At 39.8% G+C, this 20,888-nt stretch overlaps 1 protein-coding gene across 3 annotated transcripts in view; it reads right to left on the bottom strand.

The window, feature by feature from the left end:
• Window positions 1–20,888, bottom strand: part of KIZ (kizuna centrosomal protein) — a 257,345-nt gene that overhangs the window by 188,697 nt on the left and 47,760 nt on the right. For all 3 annotated transcript variants that reach the window (XM_089686530.1, XM_089686531.1, XM_089686533.1), the window contains 2 exons: window positions 9,680–10,316; window positions 4,569–4,833 (listed from right to left, as the gene is read on the bottom strand). In XM_089686530.1, coding sequence (XP_089542656.1) covers window positions 4,569–4,833; window positions 9,680–10,316 — 902 coding nt within the window. The remainder of the gene's footprint in view (window positions 1–4,568; window positions 4,834–9,679; window positions 10,317–20,888) is intronic.

Raw genomic sequence — 20,888 nt, 5'->3', positions numbered from 1 at the left:
GCATGGGAAAGTTCAATGCAGACAGTGGACACAGATGGCAAAAAAAAACCTGACATGGGTTATAACCCTCCTTTTCTTTATCCAAAATGTAAAAAATGTTTTGCCTACAGTTCTACTTTAATGCCCATGGGTTGGGATGTCTAACAAGCTATTTTAGATGTAATATACGATATGCGATGCACAAACTTTTAGTCAAATAGTGTACCTCCTGTTATAGAGTACAGGTTTTTAACAGCCAAGTGAGAAAAAAACAACAGTGATCAGGACACGGAGTGGAGGGTACCAGATACTACAGTATGTAACTTTACCAGCTTGTACTATATACCACGAAGCACAAGCATATCCAAGGTCAGTTTTCTGTCTGTTTTCTTACATATGCTTCCAGCTGGTGTAAATATCCATTCAACATATACTGTGAAAGTGCTGCTCTAAATCTGGGTTTAAGATTATATGTTACCGTTTAATATACATTATATATCATTTTTTAACAGAGTTGTGATATTCAAGTAAAGCTATTTTTGGGTTATATAGCTGAAATCTACCAAATATTCTACTAGTTATTGTGCTCCAATGGCGAAATCATTCTCAGAATTCCAAATTCTAAAAAATATCACTTAAAAGGCAGAGAATTGCCTAACATCAATTCTGTCCCATCATTTCTTATTTTTTTAAAGCCTGTCAATCCTCTCAAACATTGTTTCCAATATAAGATGCTACTACAATTTAGTAATATTGGTTTCCATTCACAGAAGCCAACTGCATGGGATATTTAGGTGTCTAGACACATTTTGCATAAATATCACATGCGATCCTGAAACTGCCAATTCACTATACTGTTTTGCGGTATTTACCGCAACACGCTCGGTAAATACAACATTATTATTATTATACAGGATTTATATAGCGCCAACACTTTGCGCAGCGCTTTACAATATAGGGGAGACAGTACAATTACAATACATTTCAGTACGGAAGGAATAGGAGGGCCCTACTCGTGGAGCTTACAATCTAAAGGTATTAAAGTCAATTCACAGAAGGAAATAAATAATTAAATGCATGCAGTAATTAACCACTTGCCCTCTTGAAGATTTACCCCCCTTCATGACCAGGCCATTTTCTGTGATATGGCATTGCGTTACTTTAACTGACAACTGCGTGGTCATGCAACGTTGTACATAACTGAAATTTAGGTCATTTTTTCCCCCACAAATAGAGCTATCTTTTGGTGGTATGCGATCACCCCCGCATAGTTTTTATTTTTTGCACTAAAAACAAAAAAAGACCGACAGTTTAAAAAAATATATATATATTTTTTTGACTTTTTGCTATAAAACATATCCAATAATAAAAAAAAAATTTCTTCATAAATTTAGGCCAAAATGTATACTACTACATGTCTTTGGTAAAAAAAAAAAATCCCAATAAGTGTATAATAATGGGTTTACAGGAAGTAGAGCGTCTACAAAATGGTGGTTTATATACTGGAGTTTTTATTTATTTATTTTTAATATACTAGTAATGGTGGCGACCAGTGACTTATAGCAGGACTGCGGGGGGCATTCTGAAACTGACACTGGGTGGCAACTAACTAACTGACATCTCCAGTGACACTAACACAGTGATCAGTGCTAATAAAAAGCACTGACACTGTACTAATGATACTGGCCAGGAAGGGGTCTAGGGTGGGAAGGGATCTGGGGTGATCAAAGGGTTAACTGTGTACTGTTTTTGTGCTTACTGTGTGTTGTTTTTTTTACTAGGGGATGTGCTGCTTTCTATAATAGCAGTACATCCCTGCTGACAGGAGAGAGACCTGTGTTGTTTACACACAGGGCTCTCACAAGTCAGTTTCTCCGGCGACTGGCCGGGACCCAGTGATTAACAGCTATGGAAATCAATGACAGCGCGGGTAGAGCGCACCTCCAACCTGGAAATGCAAAATCACGTATTCATATGTGATTTTGCACAGCGGGGCTACCGTGTAGCAGTATATCTGCTATAGGGCGGTCCTTAAATGGTTAAGTAGTGGTTTAGGCATGCGGTATTTAACAAATGCAAAGCTATAATAGCCAGTTTTGAGTAGTTTCTGCCTTTTAGATCAATTCTCTCAACAGTAATGCACATAAAACGACACATGGAAATCATTAAGGTTGATTTCCTTAAAGAATAATAAAAACATTTTTTTTTTTTTTTTGATAGAGTGGAGGTGGATTAGAATACCTGTCAGGTTTTTATTGCTGTCTGTGTCCTTGTTAGGGAGATTTTCCCTCTCTATTTGTCATGTTTACCATTATCACTGAAAGTGAAACTATAAGAAAATCACAAATTTTGGGTTGTTCCCAGAAAAGTAATAGAGTGGACATCTTCCAATAGGTACATAGATGGCAAAAGATTTTTAAAAAATTGACAGGGGTTATAACCCTCCGTTACGCTATCCAAAATGAAAAAATTGTTGCCTGTAGTTTTACTTTAAGGCAAACAGAGTGCAAGTTGCTCCAGAGATTAGTACATGAGATAAAACCTCCCTTTACAAAGAATACCCAATCACACACAAGGAAAAAACAGAGCATTTTTGCTCGCACATGAGTGAATGATGGAAGTCAGCAGAGTTCTTCTCATTTACTACACTTATTATTAATATAATATATATTATTAATATACTGTACTTATTCACTCCTGTCATTTCACCAGATTTTTACAGACTTTTTTGTGACTACAGTATGCAAGCACATACCATTATCATTAGCATATATCATACGCTGCAAAACAACTACCAATCACCCCGGACATAATACAATGTACACGTATATCACAATGGTCCCTTGTTAGAGCATATGTCATATGTAGTGGGGATACTTTACTTTTTCACAGTTATTTTTTAGAGATATCTTCCCACTGACAAGTTCCCATTGACATGCTCTCTTTAGCCATCTAGGGGGTAATTCTTCCCACTAACCAACACAATAATTTATCGTGAGTTGTAGATATAGTAATTTAACAGGGGTTTCCTCAGAGCGGAAAATATTTCAAGGGTTCCTCTGTATTGGAAAGGTTGAGAAAGGTTGCTTGAAAGTAGATAGAGTAATCGAGGGTTAGAACCCCTGTCAGTTTTTTTTTATTGCGGAGATTTACCTTCATGATAATGGTAAACAGGACAAATAGAGAGGGCAAATCTCCCTTATGGGGGCACAGACTGAAATAAAAACCTAATAGGTGTTCTAATACCTCTCCACTCTATCCAATGCAACAAAACAAGACTTTTTCCTTTAGTTATATGTTAAGTAAATACAAAATGTCTTTCTAAATGTAAAATATTGAATGAAATTAGTATCAAAGAAGAAGGGTATTTATATATGTATGTCATTTTTTTTTCATTCTATTTTTATTCACTTCATTTTTTTTATATTTTCATTCTGATTCCCCACTGTATCCATCCCACTGGATAACACATGAGATAAAATATTGCATGATTTCATTGAGGTATTTTACCACAAAGTTTAAAGAGGAAAATACTGCTTTGTGAATGGAGCCCATTATGTATTACTGGGAGTGATAGGCAGAATGGTCTGAGGTCCACAAAATGACATTCTTGCATTATGCAGTTAGATAAAGTAAATTGCTTCAATCACATACATTTTAACTGGAAATACAGCCAAAGCTTTGTTTTGGAATCTTATGTATTATCACTGGTGAGATTCATCTTCTTTTTTTTACCTTGTGATTATTGTCACTGAGACAAAAATGAGTTGTCACTGGATCAGAAGGGGAGGTAAAAATTCACCAATAGGGATGCTTGTTCTGGTGACAACTGCCAAAGACAGAACATCCCCATCTCCTTAGGATTTTTTTCACATCTGGTTTGTCTCCAGGACAGAATATTAAAGGAAATGTCTCAAAATAGGAACACAAACAATAAAACCTGACAGAGGTTCTAATCCGTCTCGCTGTGTGCAAAACTAAAAAAAAAAAAATTTTAATACTCATTGTCAAATCATTTTTTTAAAATTCTTTCAGCAACAAAGGAATTCTGAAAACTAAAGGTTATTCCACTGCCTACAAGAAGACTGATCAATGACAAACCAAAACCTGTACCCCAGCCCTGGGTATAGGCACACCTACTGCCAGTATGCCTTAGTTTAGTAGCAAATCAATACCAAGAGCATGATTACAAACACAGAAGGGTAGGACCTGTGTCCATCAAAAGGGTCACAATAAAAGAATTTTATGGAAAGTACAAACATTTGGGATATCCAAATGAACGTGAACTGAGGGGTGGGCAGCACATAACACACCTAAGAGGTAATTTCTTGAATAAACAGAGCTGAAGATGTTCCTCCTAGGATACCAGAAAAAATTAAGGCATGTTGGTAGTAGGAGGGGTGATACCCAGGGATGGCCTATAGTTTTTTTGTTTGCCATTGTCAAAGCCACTGGTAGACAGCAGTGTAACCCAAAGGTTTAAGAATTCCTATGTCCCTCATTGGGGGAGAGAAAAAAAAGTGTTGCCTATAGTTCCACTTTAAGAACCAATTTTAAAAGGTACTTTGTTATATAACTCCTGAACTTACCTGCTTTTTGCAGATATAGATGAAGACTCCTCATATGAGTTTTGATCTTTTGCACTTTCCAAGTGTTGGTCAGCAAGTCTTTTGTTTGATATCCATTCCACTTTGTCATCTTTGGATTTCTGTGCATCTGTAGAACACTCTTTCCCATCTATGGCCTCAAGAAGGTCATCAGCAGAAATCTCATCTGAATCAGTAATGGAGACTGTGAGGTCACTACTACTGTTAAAAAAATCATCATCTTCTTGTTTTGACAGCTGATGATTACCTATTGAAAGCAAACAGTGGGACAATATATAAAAACTGTACGGACACAAAATGTTCATAAAATGATCATCATGGTGGACATAACCTTTTTATTAGTTTACATATATCATTCAAATTTCACGTTAGTAGAGTAACTCTTACTCTATAGGAGCTATTTTTTTTCTTCCTTTCCATTGCAGGTAAATAATGGATTCCAAGCAGAAGCAACGTGCTGTCATTGAGTTCTTGATGAAGGATGGGTGCAGGCAGGAGATGACACCATTAATCAGAGCAATGTGCACAGATGGATGAAGAAGTTCACAGAAGAGTAAACCAGCATTGAAGCTAAACCTCACAGTGGGAGACCATCAACTTTGACCGCTAACAGAAATCATCAGTGAGTGGAACCGAATGACATTGCATTGTTTCTGCTTGGAATCCAGTATTTACCTGCAGTGAAAAAGAAGAAGGGTTTCTATAGAGCAGGGGTCTCCAAACTCTCACAAATACACAAATAAATTGTCCATGTAAAACATAATAAAGTCTAAAAAGTGAGCAGCACAAATTTAATCCACTTAAAAGGTGATAAATCTATCCCACCATAAACTGTGCTCCCCCTCTCCACCACACAGAATGCACTTACAAGTATAAAGCTCACATAGACATGTACATATACACAGGAATGCCAGTTTGTGTTCCACCTGCGTTTTTTTAGTAAGAGGAAGTGAGGTGTCTCAGGGGACTCTCAATACACATTTCGTCAGCACGAAACGCGTAGGAAGGGATTTCCAGGACACGCCACTTCCACTTATTGGAACGCAGGTGGAACACAAACTGGCATTCCTGTGTATATTTGCATGTTTATGTGATCTTAATACTTGTAAGTGCTTTTTATTCATTTTGTTTCATTAAAAAGAAGATAATACACTATGAGAGGCTCTTTTATCTTTCTCCTCATAGGAGCTGGATATACTATTGAGTCCTTTTAAAGGCGCAGGAGTGCTGTTCATATATTCAGTTCATATATTTATCTGTCTGTAAAAGAGCGGATGGGATGTTGGTACTGGGCAAGTGATCTTTGACTTCTTTTTAAGAGAGTCAATACCCTCTGGTGAGTGTGGTGTGTTTCTCTGTGGTGGAGAGGAGTAGCACTGTCTATGCTGGCACAAATTTATCACCTTTTATGTGGATTAAATTTGCATTGCTCAGTATTTGGACTTTATTATGTTTTACATGGACAATTTGTGTATTTGTGAGTACACTTACATATTTATGCACACGTTTGTTTGGAAAGTGTATGAAAGCGCAGTTAAACCCTTGAGATTTTTTTCTTAATGTCAGTGGGAGTAAACAGTGCATCTTTGACATTAGGGGAGGAATAGTACACCATCGTTGGTGTCAGTGGGAGAACTAGTGCAGTAACAGGACTTATGCCCCATTGTTGGTGGGATTATTAGTGTTTTGCATCAGTGGGAGCAAAAGCACCACAGGGGGCAGATAAAGGCCGCAGTTTGGAGACCACTGCTATAGAGTAAAATTAGAATGACCTGTGTAAGTAAATTAAAAAATGATGCCCACCTTTGCATTACTTTTGGTACAGACCTTGTAAAATGTTATCCTAGAAAAATCATCATGACACTAAATGTAATGTTTAGGTGACTTTCTGAAATATTACAAGGAAAATAAAATATTTTGACAGTGGTAATGTATATAAAATATTTCTGACCACATCAATCTCATATGGTTATAATAAAGCTGATGCACGTACTGCCAAGTAAAAAGCCAGTGCAAAAGATGACCTGTCTTCCATGGCGACCACTTAGAATCAAGAAAGGTTTACTATTCTTGTCTGTAATCACGTAAGTGTTAGATGATTACAGAGATGTTAAACCTTTCTTGATACTTCTGTGTAGCTAGAAAATAATTACAAGTGGCTCCCTGGGCTTAGAAAAGCAACTATTTGAAATTTAAAAGAAAAATACAATTAGGATCAGTGGGCCATGTATCAATCACAGTAGAGAAGACTGTTGCTAGGTGTAAGTATAGCAAGAACAAGAGTTTGAGAAACCTGTGCTATTAATCCTACTGCTATCAGTCCTGTGCAAATGAGAACTAAGGATGCAAGAGTGGTGTGTTAGACAGGTAAAGCTACATAGCTCAGGCAGTTAATGCATAAATAATGGATGCCATTGTTATTAAGAAGGAGCATTCATGCAAGGAGCATTAATGCAACCTTCACAACTAAGTGATTGAACAGTACTAACTGGCATATTCAAGAATTTGGATATCCTTTTCCATCTTTATAAAGTTCCATTACCTTGTTACACAGGTCTTTTGACAGTTTTTTTCTGCTCCCCATGGCTCGGTATCTCCCCATGGCTCAGTGCATCTACGTGTGAGCTAACAAACTCATTGACTATTTATACACAGACATTACCTGCAATTTAAAAAGCCACAGATGTGGGAAATTAACCTTTATTTGCCATTTTAACTTGTGTGTGTCACCTTGTGCGTCTGTACCAAGGCTAAACCTTCCAGGGTATGTAAACTTTTGATCAAGGCCATCTAGGTAATTTCTGTTATTATTATTTAAAAACTAGCCAATTATGTGATAATAAATTGCTTCACTCATTATACTTAAATAAAAGACAGTTTTTCGCATGATCAGTCATATTTTCAATATCAATGCCAACATTTCACTAATCCTGCCAGGGTATGCAAACGTTTCAGCACAACTGTACTTACCTATTCTCAGCCTGCTCCAATCTGGTCACGAGTCCTCTCCCTGCAGGGGAGAAGAAAGAGCACTCGACAATGGCTGGGCATGGCTTCAAGTGGTGACATCTCCCATGGGCTCTCATGTTCCAGACGTTATTGACGCTCCCTCATCTCCCCTGCAACTGCCGCTGGCTGACACAGGGGAGCAAGATCAAGTGACTGGACCAGAGCAGGCTGAAAATAGGTGTAAGTGTACACCCCTTTATTTACACAGGCTAGTCAGTAAAGGTGTTAGGAAGGAGGAGGTGACATATGTAAGACTAGCTTTGAACTAGTTAGGCTGGAATTCTACTTTAAGACTTGAATGTAAAGACACAGCTTCTACCAACTTGGATAATTTATTAAAGTATTAACTTTGATATGGAATACATATATAGAGCCTGAAGCTCCATCAGTCTAGAAAATCACCATGGGGTCTCTTTATAAAGAAAATTGCACATTAATTCATCTAGCAAAACTACACATGTATTTGTTCTATGCAAGTCAGAGGTATTAAATCCCAAACCAAAAAAATGTAATATATTGCAGCTTACCAATCATTAGATATGGTGGCTACATTAGTTTTCTTTTTTAGGCTTTTTCCCTTCTGTTTTCACCTGGTGATCTGACCATTAATACATTTTCTAAATTAAAGTGCCTGCATTCCACAGGAAGGAGCAACAAAGACACATTTGGTCTCCTGAAATGTAGAGCAAAGGTCCCTGCACAATTTTTAGAATCACAGCCCACATGGGAACTGCAAGTGATTTTCAGTGCATGCAGCGTGCCATTAGGTTTAATGGTACCCGTACACAACTCCTGCGTTTTCCTGTGTGGGTGGTTGCGGCTGTGGGAACAGGTGCCTAACCGCAGCTGGAATCACCTGCACAGATGTGAACATAACCTTAAACTGGTTATGATGAGTGCCTTTGGCAAATAGAAACAATGTTGCAATAAAAAAAGTAAATATACAGCCTCCTTAGGCCCCTTTCTCACGGACATTCTGATAAGGTCTGCCTGTCAATTTTTCAGGCGAACCGGATTGAACGGTCCATGGAGTTCTATAGGAGCTCCATACTAGGGGATATACCTTAATGTAAATTTGGCCTTACAGTGATTCTGAGTGAGGGAGGGTTATAACACCTGTCAGAGTTTTTTCCCCTTCTGTGTCCCATTGGGGAGATTTCCCTTCACTTCCTCTTCCATAGCCAAAACAGGAAGTGAGAAGAAATTGCTGCAAATTAAGGAATTCCATGGGGGGCCCCCAGGTCACCAGAATTAGTGTCCCCATTGGAAGATTTCCCTTCTATTACTTTTCTGGGAACAACACAACTTAAAAAAGATAATGGTAAACAGGACAAATAGGGTGAATCTTCCTAACGGGGGCATAGACAGCAATAAAAACTGACAAGGGGTTCTAATCTCTCTCCACTCCATCCAAAACTAAAAAAAGTTTTGCCTTTAGTTTATGCTTTAAGACAAAGCATTCCCTGCAAAGAAAAGAGTAAATTCGTGTCCCACTGCCCAAGCTGCAGACCTTTGCTATTTACTACTGCCGAAGAATCTTATATATCCAACACACTTGTTGTCTCTTCTGCAGGCATCTTTGCCAGTACCATGTGGCTGTAATGATGTAGGGGCAAGCTGAAGGAACCACAGAATTGGACAAAAACATTGCGTTTGAAAAGCCATTGCGCAAATACAGTGCAACATAAAAATTGCAACTCCCACCTTTTTATTCACTAGGGCCTCTGCTTAAATAAATCTATACTGTTTTGGGGGTTCTAAGTAAATGTATAGCAAAAAAATGACATTTACATGTAGGAGAGAAGTGTCAGAATATGCTTGGGGATGAAGTGGTTAAGGGGGGTGGTCAAGGGGCAGTAAAAACCAAGACTCAACCACCTGTTTTTATCACCTCCTGCCCGCAAGTGTAAATGAGTCCGTAGATACACTTTAGACCCAAACTAACACATTTGTATACAAGAAAAATATGTTTCTGTTGTCACCAGTCTTTAACAAACTGGCAGATTAATATAATGAAGCAAAAAAAAAAAAAAAGCATAAAAATGTAAAAGGAAAGGAAAAAGAAAGAAAAAAACTCATCATACCAGTCAGATTTTCAACAGTGCTATACTTGTTTGACGTCTCTTTATTTATACAATCACCAACAGCGGGTGGAAATCCAGAGGGGCTTGTGTGTGTAAATCTCTCTTCATTACGAACCAGCTTTTCATACACCAGCGAATCTTCCACCTTGTTGCTTGGACTGTCTTTCGGTAAATCCTCCATTCCGTCCACTGGACTTAATCTTTCCCGAGTCTGTGTGCTAAGTTGTACAGATTGCTTGTTTTCAGCTAAGTGTTCCATACCAGTGTGAGTCCTGTCGATCTCGGTGCGGTGTGTCGCTGTGTCCTCAGAAGAAGCGATGGATGTGACCGGCATAATCTGCGAGGATGATGCCTCCACATCTATTTTGTCAGGCTTATTTAAGCACTGAGTATCACTATTAGCTGGTACTACACAGCTGTCTGTCAGATTGCTGTTTATTGCTGCCTGTCTGACTGAATGTGGGTCAGAAATAGAAAAGCTCTTTGTGGGCTGGGGAGATTTCCTCTGTGTAAGGCAATGTTCAATGCTTGAGTTGGCTGACATTTGGCGGCCCATGAAGATTGTTGCTGGATGATAGATTCTTCTTGACATGTCTGAGCCTGTGTTAATTTCTGCCTGTCGCCAACCCTGCAGCATCTGGAAAATAGAGGTTGTGGAGCTTTAAGAGAGAACAGATGACTAGAAAATTATTTTCTTTTTTCCATTAAAATTTGACATGTTTTTCAAGTGCGGGTATTACAATGCTTCAGGATATTAGATAGAAAACATATTTTGTGTCTTTGAATCTCTAGTTTTATTTAAAGCAGACCTTTCCCCACTTTAGCAGGTCTGCATGCTGATAGGAAATGATCTTACATTCAATAGGTAAACATTCTTATTTTTATTTAAATATTACAGTTTTTCCACTTCCTGGTTGAGAGAGGAACTGGTGATGTAGCCAGGGCCCCAAAGATGCATCATGGGAAGGTCACATCACCAGTGCCTTCTCCCTGTAATGATGTTACATAGTCAGGTTGAAAGAGACACAAGTCTATCTAGTTCAACCAATGGAAAAAAAAACAAATAGAAAACCTCCACACACACAATCCCAAACCCACAGTTGATCTAGAGCAGGGGTCTCCAAACTTTCTATACAAAGGACTAGTTTACTATCTTTCAGGCTTTAGGGGGGACGGACTGCAGCCAGTGGGAGTAGAAAAAAGTTTGGCATTAGTGGGACTAAACAATGTCCCATCTTTGGTATTAGGGAGCGGAATAGTGCCCCATCATTGGTGCCAGTGGGAGGAATAATGGCCCATTGTTGGTGTCAGTGGCAGAAATTATGTCCCATTGTTGGTGTCAGTAGGGGGGAATAGTGGCCTATCATTGGTGTCATTGGGAGGAATAATGGCCCATTGTTAGTGTCAGTGAGGGGAATAGTGTCCCATCATTGGTGTAAGTGGGAGTAATAATGGCCCATTGTTGGTGTCAGTGGGGGGAATAGTGACCTATCATTAGTGTTAGTGGGAGGAATAGTGCCCCATCATTGTTGTCAGTGGGAGTAATAATGGCACATCATTGGTGTCAGTGGGAGGAATAGTCGGCCAATGTTGGCATCAGTGGAAGGAATAATGGCCCATTGTAGGTGTCAGTGCGGGGGAACGGTGCCTTTTATCAGAAGGGAGAATAGTGCCCCAAGGGCCAGATAAAAATAAGCAAAGGTCCACATCCGGCCCCAGGGCCGCAGTTTGGAGACCCCTGATCTAGAGGATGGCAAAAATTGATGCCAATTTGCTCTGACAGGGTAAAAAGTTATTCCTGATCCCCAAAAGGCAATCAGATATTCCCTGAATCAATAATTTCTTGTGTCATTACCTTTACAACCTCTTTCACATTGATGTGGTGCAGTCTGATCGCACCACAGGTGCAGCACAGTGTACCCACGGGTTTGGTACAGTTTAGCTGTGCTTTCCCATTGACTTCTATTATGTCCCGCGGTTTTGGTGCGCTTTCTGATATGCCCCAAAAGTCCTGCATGTGGTAGCTTTGGTGTGCTTTCAGAAAGCGTACCAAAATGGCAGGACATGATAGAAGTTAAAAGGAAAGCACAGCTAACCCACACCAAAACCGCGGGTATACTGCGCTGTACCCGAGGCGAGCTCAAACCACACTGCATCAGTGTGAAAGGACTCTACATGTAAATATCCAGTTATATTTTGAGCATTAGGAATGCATCCAGCCCTTTTTTAAAAAATGAGGGGAATTTACTAAGACTGGAGCAACCAGAATCTAAAGTAGCTGTGCATAGCAACCAGTCAGCTTCTTTCTTTTATTTTCAAAGCTTAACACACTGAAGATAGAAGCTGATTGGCACAGCAACTCTATATTTGGTCTGTTGCAGTTTTAGTAAATTCCCCTCAATCTACTGAGCTGATCAGAATTAGTTTTTGAGAAAGCCTATTCCACATTTTCACAGCTTTTACTGTGAAGAAGCCTTTCTGTACATCACGGTTAACCTCTTTTCCTCCAGACATAAAGAGTGCCTTCTTGTCCTCTGTAATGACCTGAAAGTGAATAACGCTACACAAAGTTCACTATATGGACCACTTATGTATTTATAAACGATGATCATATTCCCCCTTAATTGCCTCCTCCCAAGAGCATCATGTGTATTGTCACATGTTCCAGGAGGCAAACGCAAAATTCCAGGAATAAAAGGGAGATGGATTCATACGCCCTTAGTGAAACTGGCTACCAAACGAAGAATTAGGAGGAAAAGAAAAATAAGGTAAGCAAAGAGTACAAAATCTGCAATTATCTATAGGTATCTCTTAGTAGATTGTCACTGCTAGAAATTTCTAAAGGCGCCTTTGTTTAAATTTGGGAAATTTCTGTTTAACCACTTTATGCCCTTAGGACGTACTTGTACTTCCTTGGGTTAAAGTGGTTATACTGGGAGCATCGCTGCAGCTTTAGCCATGATCCCGGTATCCAAATTTGCAGCCAACAATGGGCTTTCCTGTATAAGTGATCCAAACGGCTCTACAGCCTCTCGATCATTTCTACAGGGCGCTTAAGGGCCCCCCCCCCCCCCAACAACCGTTCTGCTGGATACTGTTTGGCTAGCTGAACACAGAAAAAAGAAAAATGTACATCTGTGCCATCCCCAATCTATCTGTGATGAACGAAACTGGAAGCGAAAAGGATTTTGGTTTGTTCCGATTTTGGTTTGTTGTATACAAGCCGTTAGCGGCTTGTAAAGAATCTTATCAAACCTATCTCGGCTTGATCAGATGCTTTTGAGGGCAGAGAAGAGATATGGGGTCTACTAGACCCCAGATCTCTCAGTAAAGAGTACCTGTCCACTGTCCATGCTATGTTTGTTGTACATTCCTTGTGATAGCAATAAAGTTTATCCCGAAAAGAAAGTGTAAAGAAACATTGTTAAAAATAAAAAAACAATGAAATATTTATTTTTTTAAACTGCCCAAGCCCTCCTCCCCCACACATGTAAACGTGAACGCATATGTAGGTCCTGTATGCATATGTAAACGTTGATCGCACCACTCATGTTAGGTATCCTCACGAACCTCCTGTTTAATTATAAACTGGTAACCTGTAAAGGCTTTTAAAACGTTGCCTATTGATAATTTATTGTACAGTAGTTTATTGCCATTCCACAGGCATGCGCAGTTTTAAAAGGGTGACATGTTAATTATCTATTTACTCAGCCCAACATCATATTTTAGTTTTAAGGAATAAGTTCACCTTCTGCTAAAAAATAATAAATGCGCATTTTTTTGCAGAAAAAAAAATTGCATTTATTATATTTTGCAGGAGCCAATAAAGCATTGCACCAGCGATCAGCAGATTGCTAGTGCCATGCAGGTCTCCTCCAGACCTTTCAGTATATCTAGATCAACAACAAAAAGTTAGCGCTTATAGAGAGAAGCAGCTAGCATTTTTTTTTTTAAATTTGACAGCTAGCAGGAGTAGAAGATTCCCTGCTAGCTGTCAAAGAAGGGGAGGGAGGGCCGGTCTATGCATAACATATTACACCTTAAATATGAGTGTAACATGTTATGAAAGGTGAACTTATCCTTTAAGGGCGAATTCACACATGGTGTGGTGAGAGGTATTTTACTGCATTGTAAAATGCCTGTCGCTGCAAGGACACACAAAAAAAAACTGTTTTCTGTGTTCTATCTGCACTGAAATGCAGCCCAGAGCTTCACTGCAATGTGCTGCGATAAAATGCAGATGTTGAATTTTATTGCAGTGCACCATACAGAACCACATGGTACTGTACAGCAGCGCAGTGCATTGCATCATGCTACAGTACAGCACCATGAATGAAGTGTACTTTTGTACAAAATAAAGTTTGTACAAAGAAAGAAAAAAAAAGGGAGCCGTGTGATGCGCTGAATCGCACACCACACTGGTCAGCTGCCAGAGAGGTAAAGCACTCCAGAAGCTGTCCATTCTACTGTGAATTAGCCCTTACCAAAAAAATTAGGTGAGTTTGTGTGCACTAAAATTCATTATAGTGCATTTTTTTTCCTGAAAATCTGCATTTTATATACTATAAATACTTGAGGGCTTCTGCTTTCAAAAATATATAATGTTTGGTTGTTCTAAGTAATTTTCTAGCAATAAATGCAGATTTTAACATTTTGTGAGAAATATCAGAATTGGCCTGGGCGGCAAGTGGTTAAAGTAGAGCTCCACCCAAAAAGGGAAGTTCCACTTTAAGACTTTGTCCCCTGCTCCCCATTAAGGATTGGCACCTATGGGGAGTGTGGGGGGGGGGGGGGGGACAGGTACCCGAATTTGACAGGTACCCACTCCCACTGCGATCACCTAGGCGATTGGAAGCGGAAGTTGTCCTCCCTCCCCGTAGTCTTCTGGGACACGTGACAGGTCCCAGAAGACTATTGGGCCATTCACAAAGTGCAGCACTTCTCGCGCATGCGCAGTGGGCACCCGGCTGTTAAGCCGCAAGCTGTCACAGCCTGGTGCCCACACTGAAGATGCCGGCGCCAGGGAGAAGACGGCCGGTGAAACCAGCCATGGAGAGGACACCGCTGGACCAAGGGACAGGTAAGTGGCTGTATTTTAAAAATCAGCAAGCTACAGTTTTTGTAGCTGCTGACATTTTTTTTTTTCTTCAGGTGGAACTCCACTTTAAGAACCTAAACGTATATCACTGAAAAGGTTCTCAAACCTGTCTTTGGGCCTAATCAACAGGGCAAAGATTATGGGTTTCCTCATCAGAGCACAAGGTAGTTTACACACTTAGTTCAATCTGTGATTGAATTCCGATCGGTCTTGAGAAGGAATCAAGAAAACATGGACTCTAAATGAGGCTCTGGGACAGGCTAGAAAATAGTGTTCTCTTTTAGGTGTATATCGAAAAAAGAAAAACCTGATCAGCTACTAGTGTTGCCTTTCCCAATTTAAGCCCTAATTTACATGGCATTAGAGGAGACGGATAGCAAGACTACAATAGTCACATTTAAAGTCCATGTTCATTATTTTAAAAAAATTGGTTTACCCAGTTCTGCATTTTAAGGGGGGAAAATAAAAAGTCAACGGGCAATAATCTCTCCAGCAATCCTCCCTGCATCCTCACGTCTTAAAAGTACCCTTAGACCACTCTTAAGTACTCCTAAGCCCCTTTCCCATGGGCCAACCGATGAGGTCCACCTGTCAGTTTTTCAGGTGGACCTGATTGGATGGTCCATGCATCACTATGGATAGGTAAGTGTAAACAGACTTGTGTCCGTTAACACCTGCCTACCTCTAGGACTGATCAGGTCCGCTAAAAGAAAAAAAGAAATGGATCCATCTTCTTCCGTTTAGGTGGATATGACTGGAGGGTAGTCGGGTGTAAATGGACAGTGCAACCTGTTTAATCCCACCTGTCCATAGAGCAAACATGGCTTTGTCTGTGTCCGCTCTGCAGAAACTGAGCAAACACGGATGTGTCATCTACCCGTTATGCTCTGATCAGCAGAGCATCTGAGGCCTGCTGACCGGAATGGAATCTGCCTTAAGAACCTTTTCAAATGGACATCAGTTCCAGTCAGCAGGAGATCTGTGAATAAATTCCTTGCTGAACTGGAGCTGAATGGATGTCACTTTTGTGACATGGGTGTCCATTCAGGTTTTTCTTTAAGCCTGAAATTGGACCAATGTTAGATGTATGGGCAGGCAGATGTAAACAGACTTGTGCTGAGGTGGCAGGTGCTATACACATACCAAAAAATGACGTAAAAATGGAAGAGCATGGAGTAAAATACTCTAACAATTTGTAGTAGTTGAAGACTGAGAAAAGGTTAGATCACCTGGACAGAAAGTCAGGAAAACCTTTACAACAGGGACATGGACAGTAAAACAAGTTTCCTTAAGACCTCATTCACACTTCTCGTAGAGGCAACACGCAATTTATTTAGCATTTCTGCCTGTCCTGCATATGGTCGCCCATTCATTTGAATAGGCTGTCCTACGCGTGCCAAAGAAGCTCCCGCACCTTATCAAGCATGGCAGTTTTTTCAATGCGTAATTTGGTGTGACAAAACATGCAAGAAAATTCATATCTGCTGACTGCATTTGAGGTGCTTTTAGCAATTATTGGCATTGCAAGTGAAATGCACGTTTCCTGTGCGTTTTGTCACAGGTGCAGGAAAAGCATAGTTTGAATGCTGCCTAAACTGAAGTTTGCCAAAAAAAAATCCCTATAGCTTTAGACACATCACTTCTCTGTAATGAAGTATGTCGCATGTTGTGCAGGCAGCTGGATCATGGAGAAATCTGGAGGTATGCCTGTCTTCTTCTAGTCTCTGAACTTCCAGTGCTGCAATTGTTTAAACCTACAGGTCTTCAGGGCAAAACAGCAGTACAGATGGTCCGGTGGAGACACGCCCCCTCCTTCCGCTGTGATCAGTGAAAGAACTTTTCTCAATGGGGGAGAAGACAGGGGGGGGTGTGTCCACTGGACCACCTGTACTGCTGTTCTGCCTAAGATGTTAATCATTGCAGTGGCAGAAGTTCGGAGACAGGAAGCAGATGGGGCATTGCAGTGAATATTTTTCTAGGATATGGCTGTCTGCAAAACATGGAAGACACCTCTTACAGGTAATTAACGTGACCAAAAGATGAAGGGATTTTGTTTTTTTCCCTCCACTAAACTTCAACTTTAAAACAAGGAAGGAATGGTCATTGTTGCCATATTTGCCCCGTCATGTAGAATACTTTTAATTTCCTGTCCTTACGAGGCTGGCCATTAAGACACAAAGTGCATAGCCTCTTAAAGATGCACAAACTGCAGTACAAAGCCTAAAAACCTTTATTGCTGTGTTACGTACAGTTATTTACAGCTGTTGTGCTTTTTTTTGTCACCAAAAGTTAAGCGCTTCCAGACTGTCCTATAGCAGAAATACTGTTACAGGGCGGCACGGGTGCACAAAATCACATATATATACGTGATTTTGCATTTCCGGGTAGGGGGGCTCGTACACGCCCTGCACGCACCACCATTCACATCTGTGGCTGTCAATCACCGGGTCCCATCCGGTGATTACTGAGGATCTCCGACGGGGGGGAGAACTGTTTTGTTTACTAACAGTTCTCCTCCCTGTCCGGTCGGTAACACTGCTTTAGATGGTTGTGCGCAGCACAGCCATCCAAAGCAGTGTTCTTACAGTGAAGCACACAGACACCGCCCCATAGTAAAACATACACAGCACACAGTTAACCCTTTGATTGCTCCTCATTTTAAACCCTTCCTGCCCAGTGCCATTTGTACAGTGTTAGTGCTTTATTTTAGCACTGATCACTGTATTGGTGTCACTGGGGATGTCAGTGACACCAAGTCAGTTCCCCCCAGTGTCAGAATGCCCGACGCAGTGACGCTACAAGTCGCTGATCGCCACCATTACTAGTAAAAATTAAAAAAAATTAAAAAATCCCAGTATATATACCGCCAGTTGTAAACACTATAAGTTTCACGTAAACCAATAAATTTACACGTATTGGGATTTTTTTAGCAAAGACATGTAGCAGAATACATTTTGGCCTAAATTTATGACGAAGTTTGATTTTTTAAATTTTTTGCTGGACGTGTTTAATAGCAAAAAGTCAAAAATATTGTTTTTTTTACTCAAAATTGGCAGTCTTTTTTTCTTATAGCGCAAACAATAAAAACCGCACAGGTGATCAAATACCACCAAAAGAAAGCTCAATTTGTGGGAAAAAAAGGACGGAAATTTAATTTGGGTGCAGCCTTGCACGACCGCGCAATTGTCAGTTAAAGTAACGCAGCGCCATAACGCAAAAAATGGCCTGGTCAGGAAGGGGGGGGGGTAAATCCTCAGGAGGGCAAGTAGTTAAGCGCCCACCCCGGCACACTGTTCCCCTCTGCGCCAACCTTGTGGTGTATTCCTTTTGCATAGCATACTGGAATTGACCATGTGGTTGAAAGGGTGCTGCAACGTCTCCTGACTGGTCACGGTGTAGAACATCGAAAACTTTTCTATGTAGTCATACAAGAAGAAGGAGCTTTGGACTTTGAAACAAGCTTATTGGTGTGTTGGTGACATATTTTATCCTCTGCTCCAACCAACTCGCTGTGAAAGCTTTTGAGAATGGAGTCACGTGATAGCGAATAATGAAGAAGAATTACATTTTTACAATGTTTTTCTTTAAAGAAAATGTAACTGGATTTGTAATCAGAGGTCCACCATGCGTATGCATTCCATAGTACAAGTATACATCTGCTTTAATACAGTTATAAGTACAGCTAATAGTCTGAAAATGCAGGTCTGAATGTGTCCACTTCAGAATGATTCTTTAGACAATTAATGATTATTAAAAAGTAAATTTCACATTAAATGTAAATGTGAGAATTGGAATTTTTAGTTTAATGCCTGGGATAGTGACCGGATCTTATGAGACAATGTGAAAGGATAAAGGACAGCAGAACTCTGTCTTGAACTCTGGCAATGTGATATGATATGATTATGGGGGAGGTACTGATTACATTAACAATGGAGAGGAAATGTTTTCAACAGCAAGCTGTTAAGTCACAATTTGGAACAACAAAATTTAAATTTCAGCGACCTTGAAGGCTATCAATTACAGTGGCAAATATGAGATATTAATTACAGGAACACTATTAAAGATTACCTACGCTAAACATTTTGGGCATTAGAAAGCTTTTAAATTCCATAGTAAAGGAAGACTATCAATTACAAGGGAAGTACTGTGTTATAGGTGGGGGGTCATTAAATACACTGAATGCATTAATCAGCGACATTGAGGAGCGAGGTTTACCCAATTCCACTGGCAATAGTAGCAGTGTCAAAAATGGGGCACCTTCACATTGGCATTTTGTATGCCTTTTTATAGTGCTCTCTGGGGTAGGCTGGGCTCCAATAGGTATATTTACTTCCTAAAAGTAGTAAGAATTGTAACTGAACATCTCTAACTAAATTGCCATATTTTATTGGGAAATTAATTGGCTGCTTTTCATAGGCTAATGCAATATCTTCCTTGTGAAATACATGCTGGGTTCAGCCGTTTTACCCCAAAGGAAGCACTAAAATTAATTGGTGCTTAACAGGAAAATTGCCCTTTGACATTGGGGGCCAGAAGGAGAAATAGAACAGTTACTGTAGAGGTCAAAATGTCACCCTTACAGTTAAAAAGATAATTGTGTTGTGCTGCTTGTTTTGCCATATAGCATTGGCACTAAAACTCTGCGGGTACCATGTGGGGGTCAATCATCCACAGCCCAAGGAACCCCTAGTAACCTCTGGAGGAACCGTTCAGAGTGGCTGGTATGGACATACCACATTTGCACTGCAAGTGGTTATGTATGGTCTGCATGTAAATTAAATGCAAAATGCTACAAAATTATACATGTGTGGTATTCTATTAATAAATGCTAAACAGCAACTGTAGCCTTTGGTTTTATTTTGTTGTTGCAGAATATATGTACAGGAGACTGGTCTATTATATCAAGGTGTATCTGTATAAGATCCATGATTAATTGTACAGTTTATAAATATACATGTGTTCAGAAAAATACCTAACGGACCAGATCGAGAAATTCGAAACAATTTAGCAGCCATGGATCAAACGCTGTCTTGCCCCGGATTTTGATGAGTTGGTGCTCTTACCATGGTGAAATACCTACACAGGCATATCTGATCTTTGGTTGCACCACCCTCACGGACCCTCTTTTCTCCTCACTTTCTATTCTTTCCTAGAACTCCTTTTCTCGCATCTCTTGTTTCCTGAACTCTTGCCAGGGCGGCATCTAAGACTAGATAGTTGGCACCGCTGGGCACCTCTGCTTCCCCGTTCTTCCCATTCTTCTACACTCTCTTCTTAGTTATCTGTTCTCCCTAGGCCATATTTTCTAGTTAGATCTAGTTGGACTATGGCTTGGAACACTTGAATTATCCCTGCCTTATTCATCTCATTGTACCCACAGTCATAGTCTACCTTACTGATGCTACTTGGATTTCTATGTCAGTTATACTTTCATATGTCCAATCTACCTGTTTTGTAACGAACATATGGTCCAGTTGCATCTGGACTGATAATTATCTCTTTAGGTCCTTATTTTGCATTAGCATTTATACATGTTGTATATTTTGTTCACATATGACATCAAAATGGCCTGCTTTTCCTATTTGTCTGTTCGAACATTTGTTTTCTAACAAAACTAATAAAAAATTTTACAAGGAAAAATACCTAACAGAAAATGTGTATAGGACTTTAAATTTATACACTGGCACCATCCTTATAAACAATAGCACATGGAATACTACCAAACCTCCTTAAACAGTGGGGCTGGAGTGTGGAAAAAGGGATTTTATGTGTGCCATTTATAATGCAACCATATAACAATTTTAAAAAGATATGAATATTTTATTGCAAAGCATAATATCACAAAATCTTAAAAACTTGATCTGCAAAACAACATTCAGCATAACAAATCATGACAGTTTGTAAATATACTAGATTGTAAGCTCGAAAGAGCAGGGCCCTCGAACCCCTCGTGTATTGTATTTTTACTGTCTTGTCTCATGTTCCGTCCCCCCTGCTACTGTACAGCGCTGAGCATACCCTTTGGCGCTATATAAATACTGTATAATAATAATATACAATAGACCACTATGTCACTGTGTTTGAAAATAAGCATGCAGGATCAATGCGTTT

Source organism: Staurois parvus, unplaced genomic scaffold (assembly GCF_062004578.1).
Source record: "Staurois parvus isolate SC_StPar_1 unplaced genomic scaffold, SC_StPar_1.0 ptg000401l, whole genome shotgun sequence".
NCBI classification, from domain to species: Eukaryota; Metazoa; Chordata; class Amphibia; order Anura; family Ranidae; genus Staurois; species Staurois parvus.
This window is presented reverse-complemented; position numbering and strand designations above follow the sequence as displayed.